General features: G+C 46.8%; 2 protein-coding genes across 2 annotated transcripts in view; one reads left to right on the forward strand and one right to left on the reverse strand.

Moving 5' to 3' along the window:
* Positions 1–2215, reverse strand: part of NDUFV1 (NADH:ubiquinone oxidoreductase core subunit V1) — a 34783-nt gene extending 32568 nt beyond the window's left edge. The window contains exon 1 of the mRNA XM_075321876.1: positions 2108–2215. The gene's annotated coding sequence lies outside the window, so the exon portion shown is untranslated. The remainder of the gene's footprint in view (positions 1–2107) is intronic.
* Positions 2208–26888, forward strand: PHF5A (PHD finger protein 5A). Its single transcript, XM_075321877.1, has 4 exons — positions 2208–2497; positions 19540–19563; positions 25195–25361; positions 26707–26888. The coding sequence occupies exons 1-4, from the start codon at positions 2446–2448 to the stop codon at positions 26794–26796; spliced, it is 333 nt and encodes a 110-aa protein (XP_075177992.1). The 5' UTR covers positions 2208–2445; the 3' UTR covers positions 26797–26888.
* The last annotated feature ends 648 nt before the right edge of the window (positions 26889–27536 follow it).

The raw sequence follows: 27536 nt of genomic DNA on the forward strand, positions 1-27536 counted from the left end.
GCACACACAAAAATAATAATTTGAAAACCCTGCCTACCCTCTAAGTGTTCTGTGTTTGGCTGGCAGCATGTGGGTGGAGCCACCAACTGCCCAATTACTGACTTACCGTAAATTGAGGTTTGGATCAAGTCAGGGTTAAAAACCGAACTTTAACAAGGTTCGACTGTACCTGGTGAACCGAACCTCCAAAGGTACGCTCATCTCTAGTTACTAAGCTCAAAAGAGATCATGGCTGAACCAAGCAAAACCACCACCCCTAACACTGAAACCGAAGATATTTATTGCGCTCACCTAACAAATAATTATTTTTTTTTTTTTAAGAAAAATACAAGTAATTTTTTTTTATTTGCAAACTGTTAGTGATAACCATTGCATCAATTAAAACACATTGCGGGTGGTTTAATATCATAAAACAACATGACAGGTTTCCATTAAATGCACCTGTCCCATTGATATGTGGCCAGCATAGTGCAGAAGCTGAGCAGAATAATGTGTAGGAATACTGGAAAAAATTCTGTGAAACTTGTGCTTTGTTCCTTGAAATCCCTGGTGATGGATAGGAGTCCAGTGGGCGGTCCTACTAGTGATTGATAGCTATCTCTGCAGGCACAGAGCTACAGGGAAGACTGTTAATCACTAGTAGGACCGCCCACTGGACTCTTATGTATATATACATAGTAGGACCGCCCACTGGACTCATGTATATATACACAGTAGGACCGCCCACTGGACTCATATGTATATATACACAGTAGGACCGCCCACTGGACTCTTGGGTATATATACACAGTAGGACCGCCCACTGGACTCTTGGGTATATATACATAGTAGGACCGCCCACTGGACTCATGTATATATACACAGTAGGACCGCCCACAGGACTCATATGTATATATACACAGTAGGACCGCCCACTGGACTCTTGGGTATATATACACAGTAGGACCGCCCACAGGACTCATATGTATATATACACAGTAGGACCGCCCACTGGACTCTTGGGTATATATACACAGTAGGACCGCCCACTGGACTCTTGGGTATATATACACAGTAGGACCACCCACTGGACTCTTGGGTATATGTACACAGTAGGACCACCCACTGGACTCTTGGGTATATACAAACAACAGGGAATTGATTAATAAAATACAAGTAATGATGAACATCATGTGACTTAATGGCAGAACCTTCTACATAAAGGCTGCAAAACAACAAGCTAGAAATGGGTGAATTTATTCAAGTGGAATTTAATTTTACAAAAATCCATATTCTCCAAATTTTTTTTGTAATGTGTTCTTAAAATGTCATCAATATGGCGGCCAGCTGTGACCATGCTGCTGAACTGTAGAGGGTCATCAACAATGTTAAAAATAAAACAACCAGCTCCCAGCCTCCGCTGCTCTTCCTCCTACAGTCCTCGCCTCCTCTTCACACTAGGACATGACTGGGACCTCTCTGCATATCATACTGTTACAGCGCTGCCCTGAGTGCCGTCACCTTCTGACACCTTCCAGACGTCCTAGTCTAGAGTGAAGACCTGGGGTTTCATTGAGTGGCGTAAATAAGAATAGAGGCCAAGGACTGTACAGAGAACGGGGAGGATGGTTACACTTTTTGTGGTCGTTAGTCTCTCAGCATTTCAGAGCATAAAAGGGGCACTTAATTTGCCAAGAATAAATTCACTCTGATTAGATTTCCATGGTCAGATCCGCTCATCTCTACACACAGGGAATACTAAGTCACCAGAGGGGCCGTGTGTCCCAGCATAGAAGACCAGTGACTCTGTGACCAGAGCTCCTGATCCGGAAAAGGATAACTGCTTTCAAATGGCGACCAATCAGACTGCAGCTGTCATTTGCCAAACAGTGTCTGACAGATAAGAGATGGGCTCTGATTGGCTGCCATGAGCAGACCGTCCTCTATAGGATAATGATCATTTCTATGCACAGGGATTACGCACACGGAATACCATCAAAGTTAAAAGTATAGTCCTGCTATACAGAACTGTGCCCGGGGCCGGAGGGCACCGCACACAGCAGCGGAGCACCGGGCAACACCACTGAACGGCGCCCGCACAGTTTATCATATGTTTATCTAGTGTCACCTTCAAGCAGGGTAGCGTCTAGATTGGAGTTGATTTCTTGACGTGATGACGTCACCGGAAGGGGCGGAGCCTCCTCAGTCCAGGGCATTGAGAGTAGAAATGAACCTCACCCGATGCCGGCAGCGTAGCTACAGCTCGGCAGTCGGCACTGTGACCTGCGTGTGATGGACAATAAGCTGGGGGCGCCAAATCACGTGAACAGGAAGTAGGGGAGGTCATAGGTCAGTTTGTGCGGCGGCCAATCAGCTGGCAGAGTTGTGGATTTCGGAGCGAGGTTAGAAACGCAGAACCAACGTGTGTGGACTGTGTGCTGATTCCGGGCCGGGGAAGCGGGGAACATGGCGAAGCACCATCCTGACCTGATCTTCTGCAGGAAACAGGCCGGCGTGGGTAAGAGTCCCGGCGCTTCCGTTCAGAGACATTGTGTGATGTGGCGCCCTTCCCCACCACTCCCCAGAGTATTGAAGCCGGCACTAAGCCCTTCAGGACGGGAGATGGTATAGGAATAGACATTACACGCTGCTATAGGCTGAGCCATCACTATGAGCCGCGCTCAGGACCTGCTATTCCAGGAGCTCAGTATGTGCGGACATGGCTGCAGCAGCGATACCACCACAGGGTCATGTGACCACTGCAGACAATCAGTGCTGAACAGTAATGCCACTTTAGAGGGCATGAGTCCGCTGAGCCTAGTGATTAGCTGCAGTGGTCATCTGTGCTCAGGACCTGCTATTCCAGGAGCTCTGCATTTGTGGACATGGCTGCAGCAGTGATATTATGACAGGATCATGTGATGTGACTGCTGCAGCCAATTACAGTGCTTAATAGTAATGCCACTTTAGAGGGCATGAGTCTGCTGTGCCTAGTGACTGGCTGCAGCGGTCATCTGTGCTCAGTATGTGGCTATGGCTGCCGCAGTGATAACACCACAGGGTCATGTGACGGCTGCAGAGTGACACTCACTGGGTTGCAGTAATGAACCTTTACAGCAGACCTGGGCAAGGGGCGGCCCGCGGGCCACATCCGGCCCGCCTGCTCTCTGTGACCGGCCCGCCCGTCTTCAGCCGGTGCAGTGGAGCCGGGCGGCAGCGTGCCGAGCAAGGAGAGATCCTGTGCAGGTCCGCACTCCGCACAGTCAGTGCAGGCAGCGGAACGCAGGAGTCTTTCCTCTGTTCCCTGCCGGCACTAATTGTCAGTGACACACGCGCGCGCTCTGACGTTGTCAGTGCTGCGCTGCGTGTGTCATTTCAAAAGTTCCCGCCCGGGAGAGGAAGAAGCAGCACAGCAGACAGAATAATTCATCCTGCACTGTAGGACCTGCGATAATGTCACGCCCATGTGACTGTGTGGGAGGAGACACTGGATGCCAAGCAGAAAGCAAGACATGCTGAATGAGATGTGGACACATGATGACTGGTAATAAGAAAAGAGGGGACATGAGGGGGAGGGGGGCTGTAGGGTGATTGGCATATGTGGGAACATGGAGCTGCAGGGTGAGTGCATATGTGGGAACAATGTGGGAAGATGGAGCTGCAGGGTGAGTGCATATGAGGGAAGATGGAGCTGCAGGGTGAGTGCATATGAGGGAACATGGAGCTGCAGGGTGAGTGGCATATGTGGGAACATGGAGCTGCAGGGTGAGTGCATATGTGGGAAGATGGAGCTGCAGGGTGAGTGCATATGTGGGAAGATGGAGCTGCAGGGTGAGTGGCATATGAGGGAAGATGGAGCTGCAGGGTGATTGGCATATGTGGGAACATGGAGCTGCAGGGTCAGTGCATATGTGGGAAGATGGAGCTGCAGGGTGATTGGCATATGTGGGAACATGGAGCTGCAGGGTCAGTGCATATGTGGGAAGATGGAGCTGCAGGGTGAGTGCATATGAGGGAAGATGGAGCTGCAGGATGAGTGCATATGTGGGAAGATGGAGCTGCAGGATGAGTGCATATGTGGGAAGATGGAGCTGCAGGGTGAGTGGCATATGTGGGAACATGGAGCTGCAGGGTGAGTGCATATGTGGGAAGATGGAGCTGCAGGATGAGTGCATATGTGGGAAGATGGAGCTGCAGGGTGAGTGGCATATGAGGGAAGATGGAGTTGCAGGGTGAGTGGCATATGAGGGAAGATGGAGTTGCAGGGTGATTGGCATATGAGGGAAGATGGAGCTGCAGGGTGAGTGGCATATGTGGGAAGATGGAGCTGCAGGGTGAGTGGCATATGTGGGAAGATGGAGTTGCAGGGTGAGGGGCATATGAGGGAAGATGGAGCTGCAGGGTGAGTGGCATATGTGGGAAGATGGAGTTGCAGGGTGAGGGGCATATGAGGGAAGATGGAGCTGCAGGGTGAGTGGCATATGAGGGAAGATGGAGTTGCAGGGTGAGTGGCATATGAGGGAAGATGGAGCTGCAGGGTGAGTGGCATATGTGGGAAGATGGAGTTGCAGGGTGAGTGGCATATGAGGGAAGATGGAGTTGCAGGGTGAGTGGCATATGTGGGAAGATGGAGTTGCAGGGTGAGTGGCATATGTGGGAAGATGGAGTTGCAGGGTGAGTGGCATATGTGGGAAGATGGAGTTGCAGGGTGAGTGGCATATGTGGGAAGATGGAGTTGCAGGGTGAGTGGCATATGTGGGAAGATGGAGTTGCAGGGTGAGTGGCATATGTGGGAAGATGGAGTTGCAGGGTGAGTGGCATATGTGGGAAGATGGAGTTGCAGGGTGAGTGGCATATGTGGGAAGATGGAGTTGCAGGGTGAGTGGCATATGTGGGAAGATGGAGTTGCAGGGTGAGTGGCATATGTGGGAAGATGGAGTTGCAGGGTGAGTGGCATATGTGGGAAGATGGAGTTGCAGGGTGAGTGGCATATGTGGGAAGATGGAGTTGCAGGGTGAGTGGCATATGAGGGAAGATGGAGTTGCAGGGTGAGTGGCATATGAGAGCTGCAGACTGACAGAAGGATGTGAAGGGGTGCAGAGTGTTTGAGAGGGGTAAGTTGGGGTACAGGCAGGGTGAAATATGTGGGCAGGGTGTGTGACATATGGGGGTGTAGTGTGTGTGATATGGGGGTGCAGGCTGTATGGGGAGCAGGGTGTGTGACATATGGGGGTGTAGTATAATACAGGTGTACTATATGGAGGTGTAGTATATTACAGGTGTGCTATATGGAGGTGTAGTATATTACAGGTGTGCTATATAGGGGTGTAGTGATGTAGTATATTACAGGTGTGCTATCTGGAGGTGTAGTATATTACAGGTGTGCTATATGGAGGTGTAGTATATTACAGGTGTAGTAAATGGGGTGTAGTGATGTAGTATATTACAGGTGTATATAGGGGTGTAGTGATGTAGTATATTACAGGTGTACTATATGGAGTTGTAGTATATTACAGGTGTGCGCTATATGGGGGTGTACTATATTACAGGTGTAGTATATGGGGTGTAGTGATGTAGTATATTACAGGTGTACTATATGGAGTTGTAGTATATTACAGGTGTGCGCTATATGGGGGTGTACTATATTACAGGTGTAGTATATGGGGTGTAGTGATGTAGTATATTACAGGTGTACTATATGGAGGTGTAGTATATTACAGGTGTGCTATATGAAGGGGTAGTATATTACAGGTGTACTATATGGAGGTGTAGTATATTACAGGTGTGCTATATGAAGGGGTAGTATATTACAGGTGTACTATATGGAGGTGTAGTATATTACAGGTGTGCTATATGGAGGGGTAGTATATTACAGGTGTACTATATGGAGGTGTAGTATATTACAGGTGTGCTATATGGAGGTGTATATTACAGGTGTGCTATATGGAGGTGTATATTACAGGTGTATATAGGGGTGTAGTGATGTAGTATATTACAGGTGTAGTATATGGGGTGTAGTGATGTAGTATATTACAGGTGTATATAGGGGTGTAGTGATGTAGTATATTACAGGTGTACTATGTGGAGTTGTAGTATATTACAGGTGTGCTATATGGAGGTGTACTATATTACAGGTGTAGTATATGGGGTGTAGTGATGTAGTATATTATAGGTGTGCTATATGGAGGTGTAGTATATTACAGGTGTACTATATGGGGGTGTACTATATTACAGGTGTAGTATATGGGGTGTAGTGATGTAGTATATTACAGGTGTAGTATATAGGGGTGTAATGATGTAGTATATCGGAGGTGTATTATATAGTGGTGTAGTATAATACAGGTGTATATGGGGGTGTAGTATATTACATTTATATGGAGGGAGTGTAGTATAATACAGGTGTATATGGGGGTGTAGTATATTACATTTATATGGAGGGAGTGTAGTATAATACAGGTGTATATGGGGGGTGTAGTATAATACAGGTGTAGTATATAGGGGTGTAGTGGTGTAGTTTATTACAGGTGTAGTATATGGAGGGGGTGTAGTGATGTAATATATTGGGTAGAACTGAGGTAATTATATTAGTCCGGCCCTCTAAACCAATCCCAATTTCTCATGCGGCCCCATGGGAAAATTAATTGCCCACCCCTGCTTTACAGGGCTTGTCCTGTGATGTCATGATGTAACAGCTGAGGGCTGCAGTGGGTAGGTATAGCTGACTTTTTTTAATTTTTACATATAGAAACTCCATGGAATAAAAAATAAAGATGGCCAACCCCTTTTTACAGTGCCAGACTGGTGCGAGTAAACCCTAGTGCCAGCAGACATCTACTTCTTAATCTTTTCACTTTGTGATTTATTGTTTGTTTTTTTTTTATTTATTTTTTTTCCATTTTATTTCCTTTTTTAGTTTTTTTTCACCCCCATCTTTTAAATTTTCCCATCAGCACAGCTATAAGAGCTTGTTTTCTCCAGGAAGTGTTGAATACCTGCAAGATTATGTATGTGTGTATATGTATATATGTGTATATAATATATATAATTTACTTAGCTGTACTACCCGGCTTCGCCCGGGTTAATAACCACTGTTAACATAATAGAATGTATTACCAAAAATGTCTTCTGCACACAAAACAAGTAGATAGAAATGTAATTATAATGTCTCTCTCTTTCCCTGTGTCTGTCTCTCTCTTTCCCTGTGTCTGTCTCTCTCTTTCCCTGTGTCTGTCTCTCTCTTTCCCTGTGTCTGTCTCTCTCTTTCCCTGTGTCTGTCTCTCTCTTTCCCTGTGTCTGTCTCTCTCTTTCCCTGTGTCTGTCTCTCTCTTTCCCTGTGTCTGTCTCTCTCTTTCCCTGTGTCTGTCTCTCTCTTTCCCTGTGTCTGTCTCTCTCTTTCCCTGTGTCTGTCTCTCTCTTTCCCTGTGTCTGTCTCTCTCTTTCCCTGTGTCTGTCTCTCTCTTTCCCTGTGTCTGTCTCTCTCTTTCCCTGTGTCTGTCTCTCTCTTTCCCTGTGTCTGTCTCTCTCTTTCCCTGTGTCTGTCTCTCTCTTTCCCTGTGTCTGTCTCTCTCTTTCCCTGTGTCTGTCTCTCTCTTTCCCTGTGTCTGTCTCTCTCTTTCCCTGTGTCTGTCTCTCTCTTTCCCTGTGTCTGTCTCTCTCTTTCCCTGTGTCTGTCTCTCTCTTTCCCTGTGTCTGTCTCTCTCTTTCCCTGTGTCTGTCTCTCTCTTTCCCTGTGTCTGTCTCTCTCTTTCCCTGTGTCTGTCTCTCTCTTTCCCTGTGTCTGTCTCTCTCTTTCCCTGTGTCTGTCTCTCTCTTTCCCTGTGTCTGTCTCTCTCTTTCCCTGTGTCTGTCTCTCTCTTTCCCTGTGTCTGTCTCTCTCTTTCCCTGTGTCTGTCTCTCTCTTTCCCTGTGTCTGTCTCTCTCTTTCCCTGTGTCTGTCTCTCTCTTTCCCTGTGTCTGTCTCTCTCTTTCCCTGTGTCTGTCTCTCTCTTTCCCTGTGTCTGTCTCTCTCTTTCCCTGTGTCTGTCTCTCTCTTTCCCTGTGTCTGTCTCTCTCTTTCCCTGTGTCTGTCTCTCTCTTTCCCTGTGTCTGTCTCTCTCTTTCCCTGTGTCTGTCTCTCTCTTTCCCTGTGTCTGTCTCTCTCTTTCCCTGTGTCTGTCTCTCTCTTTCCCTGTGTCTGTCTCTCTCTTTCCCTGTGTCTGTCTCTCTCTTTCCCTGTGTCTGTCTCTCTCTTTCCCTGTGTCTGTCTCTCTCTTTCCCTGTGTCTGTCTCTCTCTTTCCCTGTGTCTGTCTCTCTCTTTCCCTGTGTCTGTCTCTCTCTTTCCCTGTGTCTGTCTCTCTCTTTCCCTGTGTCTGTCCCTCTCTTTCCCTGTGTCTGTCCCTCTCTTTCCCTGTGTCTGTCCCTCTCTTTCCCTGTGTCTGTCCCTCTCTTTCCCTGTGTCTGTCCCTCTCTTTCCCTGTGTCTGTCCCTCTCTTTCCCTGTGTCTGTCCCTCTCTTTCCCTGTGTCTGTCCCTCTCTTTCCCTGTGTCTGTCCCTCTCTTTCCCTGTGTCTGTCCCTCTCTTTCCCTGTGTCTGTCCCTCTCTTTCCCTGTGTCTGTCCCTCTCTTTCCCTGTGTCTGTCCCTCTCTTTCCCTGTGTCTGTCCCTCTCTTTCCCTGTGTCTGTCCCTCTCTTTCCCTGTGTCTGTCCCTCTCTTTCCCTGTGTCTGTCCCTCTCTTTCCCTGTGTCTGTCCCTCTCTTTCCCTGTGTCTGTCCCTCTCTTTCCCTGTGTCTGTCCCTCTCTTTCCCTGTGTCTGTCCCTCTCTTTCCCTGTGTCTGTCCCTCTCTTTCCCTGTGTCTGTCCCTCTCTTTCCCTGTGTCTGTCCCTCTCTTTCCCTGTGTCTGTCCCTCTCTTTCCCTGTGTCTGTCCCTCTCTTTCCCTGTGTCTGTCCCTCTCTTTCCCTGTGTCTGTCCCTCTCTTTCCCTGTGTCTGTCCCTCTCTTTCCCTGTGTCTGTCCCTCTCTTTCCCTGTGTCTGTCCCTCTCTTTCCCTGTGTCTGTCCCTCTCTTTCCCTGTGTCTGTCCCTCTCTTTCCCTGTGTCTGTCCCTCTCTTTCCCTGTGTCTGTCCCTCTCTTTCCCTGTGTCTGTCCCTCTCTTTCCCTGTGTCTGTCCCTCTCTTTCCCTGTGTCTGTCCCTCTCTTTCCCTGTGTCTGTCCCTCTCTTTCCCTGTGTCTGTCCCTCTCTTTCCCTGTGTCTGTCCCTCTCTTTCCCTGTGTCTGTCCCTCTCTTTCCCTGTGTCTGTCCCTCTCTTTCCCTGTGTCTGTCCCTCTCTTTCCCTGTGTCTGTCCCTCTCTTTCCCTGTGTCTGTCCCTCTCTTTCCCTGTGTCTGTCCCTCTCTTTCCCTGTGTCTGTCCCTCTCTTTCCCTGTGTCTGTCCCTCTCTTTCCCTGTGTCTGTCCCTCTCTTTCCCTGTGTCTGTCCCTCTCTTTCCCTGTGTCTGTCCCTCTCTTTCCCTGTGTCTGTCCCTCTCTTTCCCTGTGTCTGTCCCTCTCTTTCCCTGTGTCTGTCCCTCTCTTTCCCTGTGTCTGTCCCTCTCTTTCCCTGTGTCTGTCCCTCTCTTTCCCTGTGTCTGTCCCTCTCTTTCCCTGTGTCTGTCCCTCTCTTTCCCTGTGTCTGTCCCTCTCTTTCCCTGTGTCTGTCCCTCTCTTTCCCTGTGTCTGTCCCTCTCTTTCCCTGTGTCTGTCCCTCTCTTTCCCTGTGTCTGTCCCTCTCTTTCCCTGTGTCTGTCCCTCTCTTTCCCTGTGTCTGTCCCTCTCTTTCCCTGTGTCTGTCCCTCTCTTTCCCTGTGTCTGTCCCTCTCTTTCCCTGTGTCTGTCCCTCTCTTTCCCTGTGTCTGTCCCTCTCTTTCCCTGTGTCTGTCCCTCTCTTTCCCTGTGTCTGTCCCTCTCTTTCCCTGTGTCTGTCCCTCTCTTTCCCTGTGTCTGTCCCTCTCTTTCCCTGTGTCTGTCCCTCTCTTTCCCTGTGTCTGTCCCTCTCTTTCCCTGTGTCTGTCCCTCTCTTTCCCTGTGTCTGTCCCTCTCTTTCCCTGTGTCTGTCCCTCTCTTTCCCTGTGTCTGTCCCTCTCTTTCCCTGTGTCTGTCCCTCTCTTTCCCTGTGTCTGTCCCTCTCTTTCCCTGTGTCTGTCCCTCTCTTTCCCTGTGTCTGTCCCTCTCTTTCCCTGTGTCTGTCCCTCTCTTTCCCTGTGTCTGTCCCTCTCTTTCCCTGTGTCTGTCCCTCTCTTTCCCTGTGTCTGTCCCTCTCTTTCCCTGTGTCTGTCCCTCTCTTTCCCTGTGTCTGTCCCTCTCTTTCCCTGTGTCTGTCCCTCTCTTTCCCTGTGTCTGTCCCTCTCTTTCCCTGTGTCTGTCCCTCTCTTTCCCTGTGTCTGTCCCTCTCTTTCCCTGTGTCTGTCCCTCTCTTTCCCTGTGTCTGTCCCTCTCTTTCCCTGTGTCTGTCCCTCTCTTTCCCTGTGTCTGTCCCTCTCTTTCCCTGTGTCTGTCCCTCTCTTTCCCTGTGTCTGTCCCTCTCTTTCCCTGTGTCTGTCCCTCTCTTTCCCTGTGTCTGTCCCTCTCTTTCCCTGTGTCTGTCCCTCTCTTTCCCTGTGTCTGTCCCTCTCTTTCCCTGTGTCTGTCCCTCTCTTTCCCTGTGTCTGTCCCTCTCTTTCCCTGTGTCTGTCCCTCTCTTTCCCTGTGTCTGTCCCTCTCTTTCCCTGTGTCTGTCCCTCTCTTTCCCTGTGTCTGTCCCTCTCTTTCCCTGTGTCTGTCCCTCTCTTTCCCTGTGTCTGTCCCTCTCTTTCCCTGTGTCTGTCCCTCTCTTTCCCTGTGTCTGTCCCTCTCTTTCCCTGTGTCTGTCCCTCTCTTTCCCTGTGTCTGTCCCTCTCTTTCCCTGTGTCTGTCCCTCTCTTTCCCTGTGTCTGTCCCTCTCTTTCCCTGTGTCTGTCCCTCTCTTTCCCTGTGTCTGTCCCTCTCTTTCCCTGTGTCTGTCCCTCTCTTTCCCTGTGTCTGTCCCTCTCTTTCCCTGTGTCTGTCCCTCTCTTTCCCTGTGTCTGTCCCTCTCTTTCCCTGTGTCTGTCCCTCTCTTTCCCTGTGTCTGTCCCTCTCTTTCCCTGTGTCTGTCCCTCTCTTTCCCTGTGTCTGTCCCTCTCTTTCCCTGTGTCTGTCCCTCTCTTTCCCTGTGTCTGTCCCTCTCTTTCCCTGTGTCTGTCCCTCTCTTTCCCTGTGTCTGTCCCTCTCTTTCCCTGTGTCTGTCCCTCTCTTTCCCTGTGTCTGTCCCTCTCTTTCCCTGTGTCTGTCCCTCTCTTTCCCTGTGTCTGTCCCTCTCTTTCCCTGTGTCTGTCCCTCTCTTTCCCTGTGTCTGTCCCTCTCTTTCCCTGTGTCTGTCCCTCTCTTTCCCTGTGTCTGTCCCTCTCTTTCCCTGTGTCTGTCCCTCTCTTTCCCTGTGTCTGTCCCTCTCTTTCCCTGTGTCTGTCCCTCTCTTTCCCTGTGTCTGTCCCTCTCTTTCCCTGTGTCTGTCCCTCTCTTTCCCTGTGTCTGTCCCTCTCTTTCCCTGTGTCTGTCCCTCTCTTTCCCTGTGTCTGTCCCTCTCTTTCCCTGTGTCTGTCCCTCTCTTTCCCTGTGTCTGTCCCTCTCTTTCCCTGTGTCTGTCCCTCTCTTTCCCTGTGTCTGTCCCTCTCTTTCCCTGTGTCTGTCCCTCTCTTTCCCTGTGTCTGTCCCTCTCTTTCCCTGTGTCTGTCCCTCTCTTTCCCTGTGTCTGTCCCTCTCTTTCCCTGTGTCTGTCCCTCTCTTTCCCTGTGTCTGTCCCTCTCTTTCCCTGTGTCTGTCCCTCTCTTTCCCTGTGTCTGTCCCTCTCTTTCCCTGTGTCTGTCCCTCTCTTTCCCTGTGTCTGTCCCTCTCTTTCCCTGTGTCTGTCCCTCTCTTTCCCTGTGTCTGTCCCTCTCTTTCCCTGTGTCTGTCCCTCTCTTTCCCTGTGTCTGTCCCTCTCTTTCCCTGTGTCTGTCCCTCTCTTTCCCTGTGTCTGTCCCTCTCTTTCCCTGTGTCTGTCCCTCTCTTTCCCTGTGTCTGTCCCTCTCTTTCCCTGTGTCTGTCCCTCTCTTTCCCTGTGTCTGTCCCTCTCTTTCCCTGTGTCTGTCCCTCTCTTTCCCTGTGTCTGTCCCTCTCTTTCCCTGTGTCTGTCCCTCTCTTTCCCTGTGTCTGTCCCTCTCTTTCCCTGTGTCTGTCCCTCTCTTTCCCTGTGTCTGTCCCTCTCTTTCCCTGTGTCTGTCCCTCTCTTTCCCTGTGTCTGTCCCTCTCTTTCCCTGTGTCTGTCCCTCTCTTTCCCTGTGTCTGTCCCTCTCTTTCCCTGTGTCTGTCCCTCTCTTTCCCTGTGTCTGTCCCTCTCTTTCCCTGTGTCTGTCCCTCTCTTTCCCTGTGTCTGTCCCTCTCTTTCCCTGTGTCTGTCCCTCTCTTTCCCTGTGTCTGTCCCTCTCTTTCCCTGTGTCTGTCCCTCTCTTTCCCTGTGTCTGTCCCTCTCTTTCCCTGTGTCTGTCCCTCTCTTTCCCCGTGTCTGTCCCTCTCTTTCCCCGTGTCTGTCCCTCTCTTTCCCCGTGTCTGTCCCTCTCTTTCCCCGTGTCTGTCCCTCTCTTTCCCCGTGTCTGTCCCTCTCTTTCCCCGTGTCTGTCCCTCTCTTTCCCCGTGTCTGTCCCTCTCTTTCCCCGTGTCTGTCCCTCTCTTTCCCCGTGTCTGTCCCTCTCTTTCCCCGGCTGCATTGTGACACGCAAACATTCCATTTAAGGGCGTGGCTGCGCATTCTTTTGAAGTTCTGGCTGCACTGTGGCTCCCAGCTCCATTCGCTTTAATGGAGGCAGGTTTTTTGGTGAATAACTGTAAAGCGCGGGGTTACAATTTCCCCTCAAAACATAGCCTTTGATGCTCTCTGGGTCCATATATATATATATATATATATATATATATATATATATATATATATATATATATATATATATATATATATATATATATATATATATATATATATATATATATAATATAATTTTTTTTCACTGCTTTTAAACCATGTAAGAGGTAGAGTCCAGAAACAATGCGGCTGTGCTACCTTCCCGTGCCGCTCCTCATCTCTGGCTTTCAGAAGCCACGTAGTTCACCTTTCATGAAGACTGAGTTTAAAGATGGCTTTACACAGTAGCGATATCACTAGCAATTTCTAGCGATATCGAGCACGAAAGCACCTGCCCTGTCTTGCATGCGATTGTTTGTGATCGCTGCCGTAGCGAACATTATCGCTACGGCAGCGTCACATGCACTTACCTGGTCGTCGTCGTCGCTGTAACTGCCGAACAATCCCTCCCTCAAGGGGGAGAGACGTTCGGCATCACAGCGACGTCACCGCAACGTCACTAAGCGGCCGGCCAATCAAAGCGGAGAGGCGAACCTGAGCGTGATTTAAACATCCCGCCCACCTCCTTCCTTCCACATTGTGGCCGGCGGCAGGTAAGGAGACGTTCCTCGCTCCTGCAGTGTCACACACAGCGATGTGTGCTGCCGCAGGAGTGACGAACCACAACAAAAAACAACCCTTACCGATTTTTGAGTTTGGGACGACCTCTCCATGGTGAACGATTTTCACCATTTTTGAGGTCACTGGTAAGTGTTACACGCTGTGATATCGTTAATGACGCGGGATGTGCGTCACTAACAACGTGACCCCGACGACCAAACATTAACGATATTGTAGCGTGTAAAGCCCCCTTTATAGCAACGGCCATAAACCTCTGAGAGACCTTTTACTATTTTGGAATCCTAAAGGTAGAAATATAATCAGTGCATGACCCATTAAAGGGAAACTGACTTTAGAATTTCCCACATTAATCTGACCCCGCGCCCTGTTATGTACACACGGCAGCCTCCTTACTGCTCACGGCAGAGACATTGTTTCCGATAACTTGAACAATGGCTTTTTATACAAAATAAGCTCATTTTATATATGAATTTATAATGCAACTTCTGAGCAAAATCATAATGAACAAAAAATAAATCTTATACAGTTCTTACATTAACAGGACCCTGGTTACAGCTTAATGTGGGACATTCTGATATCAATTTCCATTTAAAAAGGAACAAAACTATCCATTTTTTTTTTTTTTTTTTTAGCTAGATAAAAAAACTCACTTTTTAATTTTATTTTTTTTAGCCCAACACTGATATTAGATAGAACCACTTTTTTTTTAAAAAAAAACAAACAAAAATCTAAAACATTAAAGCGCCACTCCAGCGTTTTGTGTTTTTTTTTTGTTTTTGGTTTTTTTTTTTTTTTTTTTTTTTAATTCCGCCCCTGGAGTGGTGCTGCAAGTTCCATGCCCCTGCTCTTATACTTATATTATATTATTATTATAAGTTTTATTTCTATAGCGCCAACATATTCCGCAGCGCTTTACAATTAAGAGTGGACATGTACAGACAATATGAGACAATACAAAATAACAAAATTAAGATACCAAGAGGAGTGAGGGCCCTGCTCGTAAGCTACAGTCTATGAGGAAATGGGGGAGGCACAAAAGGTGTCGTCAGCTTCATTTGTTATCCGCATTATCCCGGTCGGTCTCCTGTTATTTGTGAACTGCATGTGTCAGACAGTGGCTGCAGGAGTGACCAACATGTCACTGATTGGCCTCAGCGGTCTCTTGCTTCCTCTGCCAGGAAACCATTAGCATATCATTGCAGAGGTCTTCCTCTGTCTGGCCACTTGCATGGCATGGGGAGAGATTCTTGCCCAGTACTGAGCAGCATCTCATCACGCCAGGTGGTCAGATTGTACAGGAGAACTAAAGTGTCAGTACAATTTTGGTGGCAATAAACCATAGATGATTGTCAGGTTGACCAGTGCCACCTGGAGACCCTAGGCACACTTGGTCAGGCTTGCATGTCTATAGGAAAGTGATTGGGAGGAACTGCTGACGGCCAACTATGAAGTCTCCTTAGTGGTCAGCTTGTCCAGCCGTTATCGTCTAGTGCAGGGGTGGGCAACTATTTTTTCCATGGGGCCGCATAAGAAATTGGGATGGTTTTAGAGGGCCGGACTAATATAATTACCTCGGTTCTACATTATTTATATATATATATATATATATATATATATATATATATATATATATATATATATATATATATATATATATATATAATGATGTAGAACCGAGTTAGTTATAGTTGTCCGGTGTATATATATATTAATATTATATGTATGTATGTATGTATATGTGTGCGTGTGTATACACACGCACACACAGCCGGGCCTCCTACATACAAGCATGCATGTACACACACACACATATATATATATATATATATATATATATATATATATATATATATATATATATATATATATATATATATATATATATATATATATATATATATATATATATATATATATATATATATATATATATATATATATATATATATATATATACATATACACACCCACACCAACAAAGCACAAACACAGAACCACGTATGCATATTTACCTTAAAAAAAAAAGTGTCTGTCCATGCAGTGGAGCCGGCCTCAGCGGAGAGCAGAAACAGTGCAGGAAGTCAGAATCGGCTTCTTTGAAGTGAAGCTCCGGCCCCGCCCCCAGGTCTGCTCCGTGTCAGAGGCTGAATGCAGCTTCCGTAGGACAGTGTGTGTAGCTGCCGGCCTCCTGTCACTGCAGACAGGGAGTTTCAGGGCCGGAGTGGCCGCACACACCAATGAGACAGGTAGTCGGGCGGCCCCCCCTCCGTCCCCCCATAGGTTACTAGTAACCACTCACCTCTCCCTTCTACTGTCCCTCCTCAGGCACCTCTGTATGTGTCCCCCGCTCAGCTGCTTCTCCTTCACATGGCCAGGCTGCACCGATGCTGCGTTCCTAGGAGCCCCCGCCGCTGCTTCTCTCCGTGCGGCCCCGGCTGCTGCAGCTTCTTCTGCTGCCGGGCGGGAAACTTTTCAAATGACACACGCGCGCCGTACTGACGACATCAGGGCGCGCGTGTGTCACACAGAGCATCTGCCGGGCAGGGAACAGAGGACAGATTCCTGCGTTCCGCTGCCTGCACTGACTGTGCGACGCTGCAGGAACTGTTCTTCTCTGTTCCCTGCCGGCACGCAGCATGTGATGAGGGCAATCTGAACACGGGCCTCCCGGAGCCTGGAGCTCCGGCAACAGGTCAGATTGCTCTCATCAGTGACCGGCCAGCAAGGACGCCCTGAACCAGGCGGGCCGGTCACAGAGAGTAGGCGGGCCGGATGTGGCCCGCGGGCCGCCCCTTGCCCAGGTCTGGTCTAGTGTAATACCATTTGCACAGCAGGAGCTGTGAACTGGGAAATCTATACAGCCAGTATCCTAGCTTTCCCAGTATTCATGACTTGGTCTCTGCTCCCCTTTATGTGCTCACTGTGTTATGCATTATGAGAACTGTGAATTCACCAGGTGGCCAAAATCACAATCCATGGGATATACGACAGGGCTTTGTAGTGAGTGCACTCCAACCCTCTGATCTTCTGAAGGAGATCTCTGGATAAGGAAAAAATGACTAGCATAGAATACCAAAGAAGGCATGTGAACCCCATAGCACCTCTAATTGCCTTAAAGGGGCCCACAGCAGCCAGTCTTCTGGCTTCTGACCTAAAACATGCCCTCACTATGTTCCCTTTAACAAAACATCTTTATTGATATTGAAAAAAAAAAAAAAAAAAGCTCTGTCCTGTTTTTATGGGCATCACTGTTCATCCTCTCTAATAAGCCATCTGACCAGAGCATCGTCCTCCACATGCCATGTTGGGAACACAGTTACCATGTGGAAGAAGGATCTCTGAACATGTGTGGTGGAAAACTAAACTCTACACATTAGCCTGAAAACACCATCCCCACTGTCCTACATGGTGGTGGCAGCAACACGCTGTGGGGAGATATTTCTTCATAAATGCATGGAAGCTGGTCAGAGTTGGGGAAACCTGTTAGAGGCTGCAAAAGACTTGAGACTAGAGCATAGGTTTACCTTACTGCATGACAATAATCCTAACGCCATGTGCACAGGTTGAATTTCTGTAGGTTTTTTTTGGTTTTGTTTTTTTACCTTAGAAAAATAGAATAATCTCAAACTCAACGTAGACACGTGGCATAAATATCTTGCCAGAGCTACAATTGATGTTCATGTGTGTGAATGGCCCAGTCACAGTCCAGACCGTAATGTCATGGAGAATCTGTGACTAGACATGAAACTTGCTGCTTCAGACTCCTCCATCCAATCTCATTGAGCTAAAGAATGGGCAAAACTTCAGCCTCTCAATGAGCAAAGCTGGTAGAGACACCCCCCCCTCCCCCCCCAAAGACTCGCAGCAGTAATTGCAGCAAAAGGTGGTCTTACCAAGTATTGATTCAGGAGGGCTGAATACAAATGCAGGTCACAATTTTCAGATCTATATTTTTAAAATATTTGCAAAACGTATCATTTCCTTTACACTTCACAAATACTTGCTACTTTGTGTTGGTATATCTCATTTTAAAGAAGCCTGCTAACATTTGTATTATCTGAATGTGTGTATGTGCATGTAATGTAGTGTGATTGTGTGAATACACTCCCCTGCCTCTCTGGTGTCCAGTGCTGTTCTACATGTTACCCCTCTCCAGACTCTTTCGGGTCACGCTCCACTCTGCATGGGCCAGAAATGACTTTTACAATTTCTGTCTGTTCAGCATCAGTACGAGGCTCTATAGCAGTCATGGCGAACCTTTTACAGGCCGAGTGCCCGAACTGTAGCCCTAAATCCAATTTTTGTTTCCAAAGTGCCAACCAATCCTATTATGTAAATAATTGATTTTAACCTTACCTTTGCCGTCTTCTCTTCTCTTCAGCAGGGGGCATCACGCTCATGCGTGCTTACCACACGTTGGAGCTGAGCCCCTGCCCTTTCCAGACACAGCAGTTCTATTGATCTTTCTGGAAAAAATTGCAGCATATTTGACAGAGATTTTAGCCTCGAATGCAATCAGATGTCACCCTGTAATCCACATCTACATTTCAAAGTCTGAACATCTTGAAATCCCATAAAGACGTAAGAGTGGCTCCCCTCCCCTTTCATTGTGTAGTTCTGTCCCTCTTTCTCGGCCTCTTCCTGGTAAACATGTCCCCCATCCTGATATATATTTCCTACATTCAGGTATATTTGGCCCCATCCTGGTAGATATACCTCATCCTGGTAGATATACCTCATCCTGGTAGATATACCTCATCCTGGTAGATATACCTCATCCTGGTAGATATACCTCATCCTGGTAGATATACCTCATCCTGGTAGATATACCTCATCCTGGTAGATATACCTTATTCTGGCATGTTCCCCCATGCTGGTAAATGTACCCCATCCTGACATATTGCCCATCCTTGTAAATGTTCCCCCATCCCGGCATGTACCCCATTCCTGGTAAATGTCCCCCTTTCTGGTAAATGTCCCCCTTTCTGGTAAATGTCCCCCTTTCTGGTAAATGTCCCCCTTTCTGGTAAATGTCCCCCTTTCTGGTAAATGTCCCCCTTTCTGGTAAATGTCCCCCTTTCTGGTAAATGTACCCTATCCTGGCATACATGTTTCCTCCATCCTGGCATGCATGTTTCCTCCATCCTGGCATGCATGTCCCCACCCCATGGTGTCATGTGCGTTCTCCCACCCCCACCCCATGGTGTCATGTGCGTTCTCCCACCCCCACCCCATGGTGTCATGTGCGTTCTCCCACCCCCACCCCATGCTGTCATGTGCGTTCTCCCACGTTAGCACTGCGCCCCCCATCCCCACCTTGGCACAGCCGCACACGCGTTATAAAAAAAAAAAAGCAACACACAACTCACCTTCCTGGAAACGTTCCCCCGCTGCGCGCCGCTGGGTCCTCAGTCCCCACGTGGCCAGAAGACGTCATTACGCCGGCGCCGCTCGCTGACGCTCCTCCGTCTCCTAGGCAACACACCTGCAGCCTGGGGGAGGAGGAGTGTCAGAGCGAGGAGAAATGTCTCCTCCGCTCCAACACAGTTTTGATCTGCCGGCGCGACTGCACTAGCAGACCAAAGCTGCAGGATCAGGCGACAGCATACGTGCCAGCAGAATGGGCTCTGCGTGCCCCTGGTGGCACGCGAGCCATAGGTTCGCCATCACTGCTCTATAGACGTAAATTGTAAAAGAGACTACCGGCGCACACAGTGTACAGTAGAATGAGCGGCTGGTCTCCTTTGCAGCGATGTCACTGACAAAAGCGGACAATTGGTGCTGAACACTGGAGAAAGCAACGCTAGAGTAGTATAGTAAAACACACACTACATTACAGGTACGCACACACACATTTAACACTATAAATTGTTTTTTTTTTTCTATTTTCCTGCTGACCAGAAAACTTCCGTCCTTTTTGGGGAGTTTTTTGTTGCTTTTTTAATGTGAGTTTAATCTTTAAAGTGTGATTGTCTCAGTAATGGCAGTATTCTATCAGTTCCTATGTTTAATCTTTTTTTCTCATTTTTGTTTTCAGCTATAGGAAGACTATGTGAAAAATGTAAGTATTTTTAATCATTTAATTTTTTTATGTTTATCAGATAAATTATAGAAACTGTGACAAGCTTGATTGTTTCTTTAAAGCATCACTCCAGCATTTTTTTTTTCTTCAGCACTGGAGTAACACTTTAACGAAGTCCCCTTTACATTTTACTTATGTCTCGGTCCCATTTTGCTATCTTGTGACTGTAACTGATGATTGGCGGAAAGTTAGAAGTTACATCAGAAGCTCCCAATACAAGTCTGTGAGAGCCAGAATGAGGCTCTTATAGACTTGTATTGAGTTGTGACCTACGGCGAGCTGCATGAAATACTGGAGCTGCCGGCAGATCACAAATCACCGGATACAGATAAGGGGCAGTAATGATAGAAGATGAAGGCGCCAGAATGTGAGCATAAGACAGGGGGCCAAGGACTTGGATTTAAAGGGAACCTGTCATCAGAATTTTCGCTATTAAACTAAAAGAATCCCCTTCTGCAGCTCCTGGGCTGCATTCTAGAAAGGTTCATCTTGCTACTGGCCGCCCTTTCAGACCTAAATAACAACTTCATAAAATATTACCCTTTGCTATGGTAATGAGGTTTGTTGGCCCCATGGGCGGGCTGTATTTCGTCTGTTATCCCCCCTCCTGCCGCTGTTCACCGTCCCCCAGTGTTCTTTTACATACATGAGGCCGTCGCCCTAATCTTCCGCAGTGCTCCGGAAGTCTCGCGCATGCGCAGTGGCACTATTGCGGGACTGAGCACTGTTTTAAAAAAAAAAAGATGGGTAATGGCTAACGAGGATGATAAAAATAAGCAATGGCCAGCGCAAGCGCATAACTGTAGAGGCAGAGGTAATAGCGCGGGCACGAGATTATGGACTGTTACTTGAATGACGCTGGTGATGACATTCACAGCGCCGCCCATAATCTCGCGCCTGCTCAATAACCTCACCGGCACTCGCATTTTGAAAACAGTGCTCAGTCCCGCGATGGTGCCACTGCGCATGCGCGAGACTCCCAAGCACTGCGGAAGATGTGGGCGGCGGCCTCATCTATGTAAATGAACACTGGGGGACAGCGGCAGGAGGGGGGATAACAGACTAAATACAGCCCGCCCCCGGGGCCAACAAACCTCATTACCATAGCAAAAGGTAATATTTTATACAGTTATGTAGGTCTGAAAGGGGGGCTAGTAGCAAGATAAACCTTTATAGAATGCAGCCCAGGAGCTGCAGAAGGGGATTCTTTTAGTTTAATAGCAAATTCTGGTGACAGGTTCCCTTTAACACTAGAAGTCCCAGGAATTTCGAGCTCCATAGGGTTCCAATAGTAGAAATGTCAAATGACCCCTCTCTGGGACTTCTAGTGTTAACACTAGTCCAGAAGTGCAATAAAAAAAATGTTGGAGTGCCGCTTTAGGCCTTGTGCGCACTAGGCATTTTTGCTGCGTTTTTAGCGGCGTTTTTTACCGCGTTTTTGTGCTGAAAACGCAGTGACATTGCTTCCCCAGCAATGTCTATGGGTTTTCAGAAGTGCTGTCCTCACACAGCGTTTTTTTGTAGCTGCGTTTTTGTGGTGACCACAAAAATGCAGCATGTCAATTATATCTGCGTTTTTCACTGCGTTTTTCACCCATTGAGTTCAATGAGATGTTCAACAAACGCAATGAAAAACGCATATAGCCGCGTTTCTATGACTAAAAACGCAGCTATAAACGCAAGGGGTGGGCAGTAAAGTGACGTGTACAGGAAGAGGATTCCTTCTGTTGGTAAACACAGAAGCAGGAATCCTCCCGGTACCGTCACCGCTGCGTCCACCTCCCGCCCTGTGCATGTCAGCTCCGTGCGGCGCCATGTCTGGGCGGGAGGTGGAGGCAGCGGCGAAAACAAAAGTGAACAGTAGAAAAAAAAATGTCATATATACTCACCTGTCTGCAGGGTCCCGGTGCCATGCCCGCTCCTGTCCCGGTCCCGCCGCTCTGGCAGTGTGCAGTCTCCCCGGGGCACGTACGAAGCTTGCAGGACCTGGCGGTGGATCACCTGATGCAGTCACCTGACGCATCAGCTGATCGTAATTCTCGCGGTGTCACCCGGCCGGCTATCAGCTGATCCTGCCATCAGGAGACTTCATCAGCTGATTACCGGCAGCTCCTGCAGCGATGGGACAGGATCAGACTCTCATCCGATCGCTGCAGGAGCTGCCGGTAATCGGCACAGACGTGAGTATTTATTTTTTATTTTTTTTTGCACTGATGCTTCAGCTGATTGTATAAAAGCCGATTATACAATCAGCTGACGTGTGATGCGCTTCAGCCCCTAGAACCTGACACATCTGATCGCTTTGCCTTCCAGCAAACCGATCAGATGATATTGGATCCGGATTGGACGGCGCGGGACCCTTGACCCAGGATTACTGCGGAGGGGGTTCTATATTTTAATAAAGATGGAGTCACTAATTGTGTTTGTGTTTTATTTATAATAAAAATATTTTTCTGTGTGTTGTGTTTTTTTTTATCTTTACTAGAAATTCATGGTGGCCATGTCTAATATTGGCGTGACATCATGAATTTCGGGCTTAGGGCCAGCTGATAATATACAGCTAGCCCTAACTCCATTATTACCCAGCTAGCCACCCGGCATCAGGGCAGCTGGAAGAGTTGGATACAGTGCCAGAAGATGGCGCTTCTATGAAAGCGCCATTTTCTGGGGTGGCTGCGGACTGCAATTCGCAGTGGGGGTGCCCAGAAAGCATGGGCACTCTGCACTGCGGATTCCAATCCTCAGCTGCCTAGTTGTACCTGGCTGGACTCAAAAATATAGCGAAGCCCATGTCATTTTTTTTTTTTCTGTTTGGGCAAAAAACTCCTGCATACAGTCCTGGATGGAGGATGCTGAGCCTTGTAGTTCTGCAGCTGCTGTCTGCTCTCATGCATACACTAGTTCTGCAGCTGTCTGCTCTCCTGCATACAATGAACATTTTGAAGAAGGAAATGACATCAGAGCTTTTTTTTTTTTCATCAACAATCTTTAATGGCATTGTGCACTGATTAAAAACGCAGTGAGCAAAAACGCAGCAAAAAACGCACCAAATCGCGGTAAAAACGCATGCGTTTTTTTTAGCCGCGGGTGCGTTTTTGAGACAAAAACGCAGCGTGAAAAAAACGCCTAGTGCGCACATACCCTTAAACTAATCTCCAGCTTTTAGAAAAGTGGACCCCGAACGATTATTGTAATGTCAAATAGCAAAGCCAAATGGTATTTAGAGGGGATCCAGATGCTCTTAATCTGCACATATGGCGTCAGTCTGTAGGTTAATAGCTTTGTAAAACGCCTGGCTGTTGCACTGTGAGCCCCATTGCCATGAGGAAATTTAGGTTAATTGCTCCAAACATCTGACTTTTAATTGTAAAGGTGTGTCTTAATCACCATTCAGTATACAGTGAGCGATTGCTGTAACCGCGGCACTGACTGACAGCCAGCTAGGCAGGACGTCTATACAGAGCAGCGGTCTATCGGTGCGGGGGACATGGTTACAGCTGCCGCTCACTGTGTACTGAGCGGGGACTAAGCCGCCTCTGGTAGCTGAATGCTTCTTGGAGGATTAAAGATAATTTCTTCCCGGTAGCCGAGCTTTCAGTGTGGTGGCCGCACAGTTTTAGATCGCTATTTACCTGTTATCAATACCATGGATGACAAAAAGAACAAACAAATCAATTTTGGACCAAATAAAGCAAGACCGTCACTCAACGCAAGGATCACCAACCTACGACTTGCCTACTTTGGGCACAAACGGGAGCCATCACTAGAGAAGGACATCAAGGTCGGAAAAATAGAAGAAACAAGGAGAAGACCAGCAACCCGATGGCTTTATACCATCAAGATAACGGCGGAGAAGACCCTGGAGGACCTATCGAGCCTTGCACAAGATCAATGCTTCTACAGAGTATCCATTAAGTCTCCACGGCTTGAGATCTAGCTGAAGGCCGTAAAAGAAAAGAACTTACCTGCAGATTAACCCCATATCTTCAGGTTAATAGCATTTGGGGACATGACCGATTCCCTTACCCACTGCTGCCTTAGTCTCTGTGCTTTGGCTGCCGTAGTGACGTTACAGTCCTGAGGACATAGACTGCCGAAGGTGCTGAGCTCAGTGGTTAGCTGTGGCCAAAACATGAGACAATATTATCTTGTTTTATTTTACATTTCAGAAATCTTTTGGGGTTTCACTTCTCTAATTTGTATGTTTATTTTCCCCAACTCCTTTTAAGTGGTCAAAATCTCATTGAACTGTTGTCCACTTACAGCCAAAAAAATGCTGTAGCATGCATCTATACACCCCTTGTATCATATCTATGCCATGCCAGGCACACCCTCTACTACACATATTTGTATGACTGCATGGGGTTAACCTATTTTCACGGTCTTGCAACTAACTTTACCATTAGGCTGAAAACTGAGCATAAATTTCACCCAACGCAATCAATCCAAATGCCCCTGTTGAATGTCCACTGCCTTCACCTATGGAATTCTGGAGCCCAAGAAGTGGCTGATCAAACAGGCACACTTTGCTCTCTCAGTGAAAGGGTTCAATATTCTATACAGCGCTATGGCTTCTAGAAACTATTACATTTGTGCGGGGCAGGGGCGTGATGGCACATCTCATTTATGACCAGCGGTGGCATTCCCGGCACCAGACCTCTTCCTCCAGTCTGATTACTCGTGTAACGCACACCACACGTCTGACACTCCTGATACATTAAGAGGAGAGTATCGCTTAAAGCACCACTCTAGCGGTTTTAGTTTTTTCAGCGCTGGAGTGGTCCTTTTAAATGAAAGACCCACTTGCCCCTGTTCTTATACTCTTCTGGCAGCTTCATTGTTTTTTGTTTTTGTCTTTTTTTTGGCCTAATCTAAGAGTCAGAACAAGGCTTCCATAGACTTGTATTGAGTTGCGATCTCCAGTGTGCGCCATGAAACACTGATGCTGCCGGCAGGTCACAGATCGCCAGAGACGGACCAGAGTGATGCTAGAAACAGATGAAGATGGTGACGGGTGAATTTAAGACAGGGGGAAGGGGACTTGGATTTAAAGCTTCACGCCAGAGGGCAAAAAACATTGGGAGTGGTGCTTTAGAGCATCTCACTCCAATACAGCCCCTCATCAAAACCAGCAAGAAAATTGTAGGTCTTGATGAATCTGGGCCATAGACCCCAATTCCAGCTATGTCACTTACTGGGCTGCTTGCTGCAGTTTTGATAAAATTACATTTTATCACTAGGAGATTATCACTAGACTAGTAAACCTGCTGCCATGTATTCCTGCATATTTATAAGCTCTGTATATCCCCACCACTGATTTTATTTCTGATTGTTTTTTTTTTTATTTAGGGTACACTTTCACATGATTTTTTTTTTTTTAAGCCAAACTAGGAGAGGATTGGAGAAGGGAGGGGAAAAGTAGAACTATTCTGCTATCAATCCCTTTGTGACACCATATTCTTTGCATTGCTTTACAAAACCGCCTGACACCAGCGACGACATGTGCAATTGTTTTATTGCTGTTTTAATATTTGCTTTCACATTGTTAAATGCCCTCAAGTATTATTAGAAGTATTCAGCTGAAAAAAAAAAGTGTTGTTAATTTTGTAGGTGATGGAAAGTGTGTTATTTGTGATTCGTATGTGCGGCCTTGTACGCTGGTCCGGATCTGTGATGAGTGTAACTATGGCTCTTACCAAGGCCGATGTGTGATCTGCGGAGGCCCGGGAGTGTCAGACGCCTACTACTGCAAGGAGTGCACCATTCAAGAGAAAGATGTGAGTGACCTAATCCAATCAGTGGTGGGCAGGGAACAGAAAACGAGAGAAATAGGTCTACAAATTGCATTTTATATAATGCACAAAACTGCAAATGCATAGCCAGAGGTTTTTTAAGTGTCCTAAAGAGAATCTGTCAGCAGGTTGTTGTCTTCCCCCCCCCCCCCCCCCCACCATCTGAGAGCAGCATAATGTAGAGCCAGAGACCCTGATTCCAGAGATCTGTCACTTACTGAGCTGCTTGCTGGCATTTTGATAAAATCAATGTTTTCTCTGCTGCAGATCTAGCAGTTAGGGCTCATGTCCACTTGCGTTTTACGTTTGCGAGTGCGATCCGATAAAAAAATCTGTTTGCACTCACACCAGTGTTAATCTATGGTGAAGTGTCTTTTTGCTATTTCTTTTCTTCACATGACTCGTGCTCTCTGTGCAATCACAGCATGCTGCATTTTGCAGAGTCTCAGCTCACGCACCCCCAACATCGCACTGCACTCGCATGTTATGACTGCAGTGCGGTGCATGTATAGACTGCGGAGGAGATGAAAGTGCTCCCTCCATCTTCTCCGCTCCTGTGATGTGATCGTATCACAGTCGCATGACCCTCGGCTGACACCGCAGCAGAGGGTCATTAGCATATCGCTTTCGATGCTCCCGAGTAGACATGAGCCCTTGTACAAAGCTCAGGAATATGATGGACTACCTGCAAGCACGCAAAGTAGTCCTCTAATGATAATCTGCTGCTGATTAAACAGTGATCTTGTCAAAACTACACTTAGCAGCCCAGTAAGTGACACGTCACTGGAATCGGGATCTCTTTCTCTACATTATGTTGCTCTCAGATTAGGTGGCAAAAACCTGGTGACAGATTCCCTTTAATCATAAACCTTTGTCAACAATATTTAAATGTGGATTCAATGTGACTTGACAAGCGCAAGGTTAGGAATTATTCTAAATATCTGCGTCGGTCCTTGCTGATGTACTTCTATCTCTCTATCTATCAGCACAGAGCTGACTCAAGAGAACCTTCAGGAAGAGTCGCCTGTTAATGTGTGAATACACAAACTGGGTCTTACTATTCCTCATTCATAGTCCACGTCCTTTTTGACATGGGGATGCCCATGTGCCACTTTGTTCATACATTTTCAGGGGAAATAATGGAAGCCTTGCGCAGAAGTACGGCAGTTACCGCACATTAGAATTTTTATCCCCAAAATAATGCCCAATTTCAATTAAAAAAAAAAACCTTTTTTTTTTAAATTCGCTTTATACTTTTTTTTTTTTTTTTTTTTTTTATTTATTTATTTTTTTTCTTCTAACAATTTACCCACTTTGTTTTTCCCCACAGAGAGATGGTTGCCCAAAAATTGTTAACTTGGGCAGTTCCAAAACAGATCTATTTTATGAGAGGAAGAAGTACGGTTTCAAGAAGAGGTAGTCCAGAGTCTGGATCCAGGTTGATGGAAACTGTACATTTTTTTTTATTATTATTACTGCATAATTAGATCAATAAATTCTGTTTCTACAAACCTCCTTGTTCTCCTTTTTTTTTTTTTTTTTCTTTTTTTTTTTTTTTTCTAAACCTATATACAAAAAGTGCACGAAAGACCACAATTGATATTAAAATATAATTTGAGAAAATTCATTAAAATGTGAAGTTATATTGTAATAATTACAAATGACCATAAGGTGGCACTACCAACGTGATACAGAGAATAAATAAATGTATACTAGTCCACAATATAAATATAAATAGATAATAGTGACAATAAGATATTAATATACACTATGCCAAATATAAAAAAATCATGTATACTATGAAATAAATAATTCAATAAACTGGAATCCTTTATATATAATGGTCAAAAAAATGTTTTAACCCCTTCAGCCCTCGGGCACTTTCCGTTTTTGCGTTTTTGTTTTTTGCTCCTTTTCTTCCGAGAACCGTAACTTTTTTTTTTTTTTTATTCTGTCAATCCGTCATATGGCAAATATGAGGGCTTGTTTTGCGGGACGAGTTGTACTTTTAAATGAAACCATAGGTTTTACCATATAGTGTACTGGAAAACACAAAAAAAGTGTGATCGCACAATAGTTTTTGGGATGTTTTATTCACACTGTTCACTATATGGTAAAACTGATGTGTGGTTGTGATGCCTCAGGTCAGTGCGAGTTTGT

This window comes from Anomaloglossus baeobatrachus, chromosome 8 (genome assembly GCF_048569485.1).
Source record: "Anomaloglossus baeobatrachus isolate aAnoBae1 chromosome 8, aAnoBae1.hap1, whole genome shotgun sequence".
In the NCBI taxonomy this organism is placed as follows: Eukaryota; Metazoa; Chordata; class Amphibia; order Anura; family Aromobatidae; genus Anomaloglossus; species Anomaloglossus baeobatrachus.

Excerpts from the sequence above, each read along its gene's own strand:
- PHF5A (XM_075321877.1), top strand. The coding sequence starts at position 2,446 with ATGGCGAAGCACCATCCTGACCTGATCTTCTGCAGGAAACAGGCCGGC. Across the intron at positions 2,498-19,539 it reads CAGGAAACAGGCCGGCGTGG|CTATAGGAAGACTATGTGAA; the intron begins GTAAGAGTCCCG and ends TTTTGTTTTCAG. Across the intron at positions 25,362-26,706 it reads GCACCATTCAAGAGAAAGAT|AGAGATGGTTGCCCAAAAAT; the intron begins GTGAGTGACCTA and ends TTTTCCCCACAG.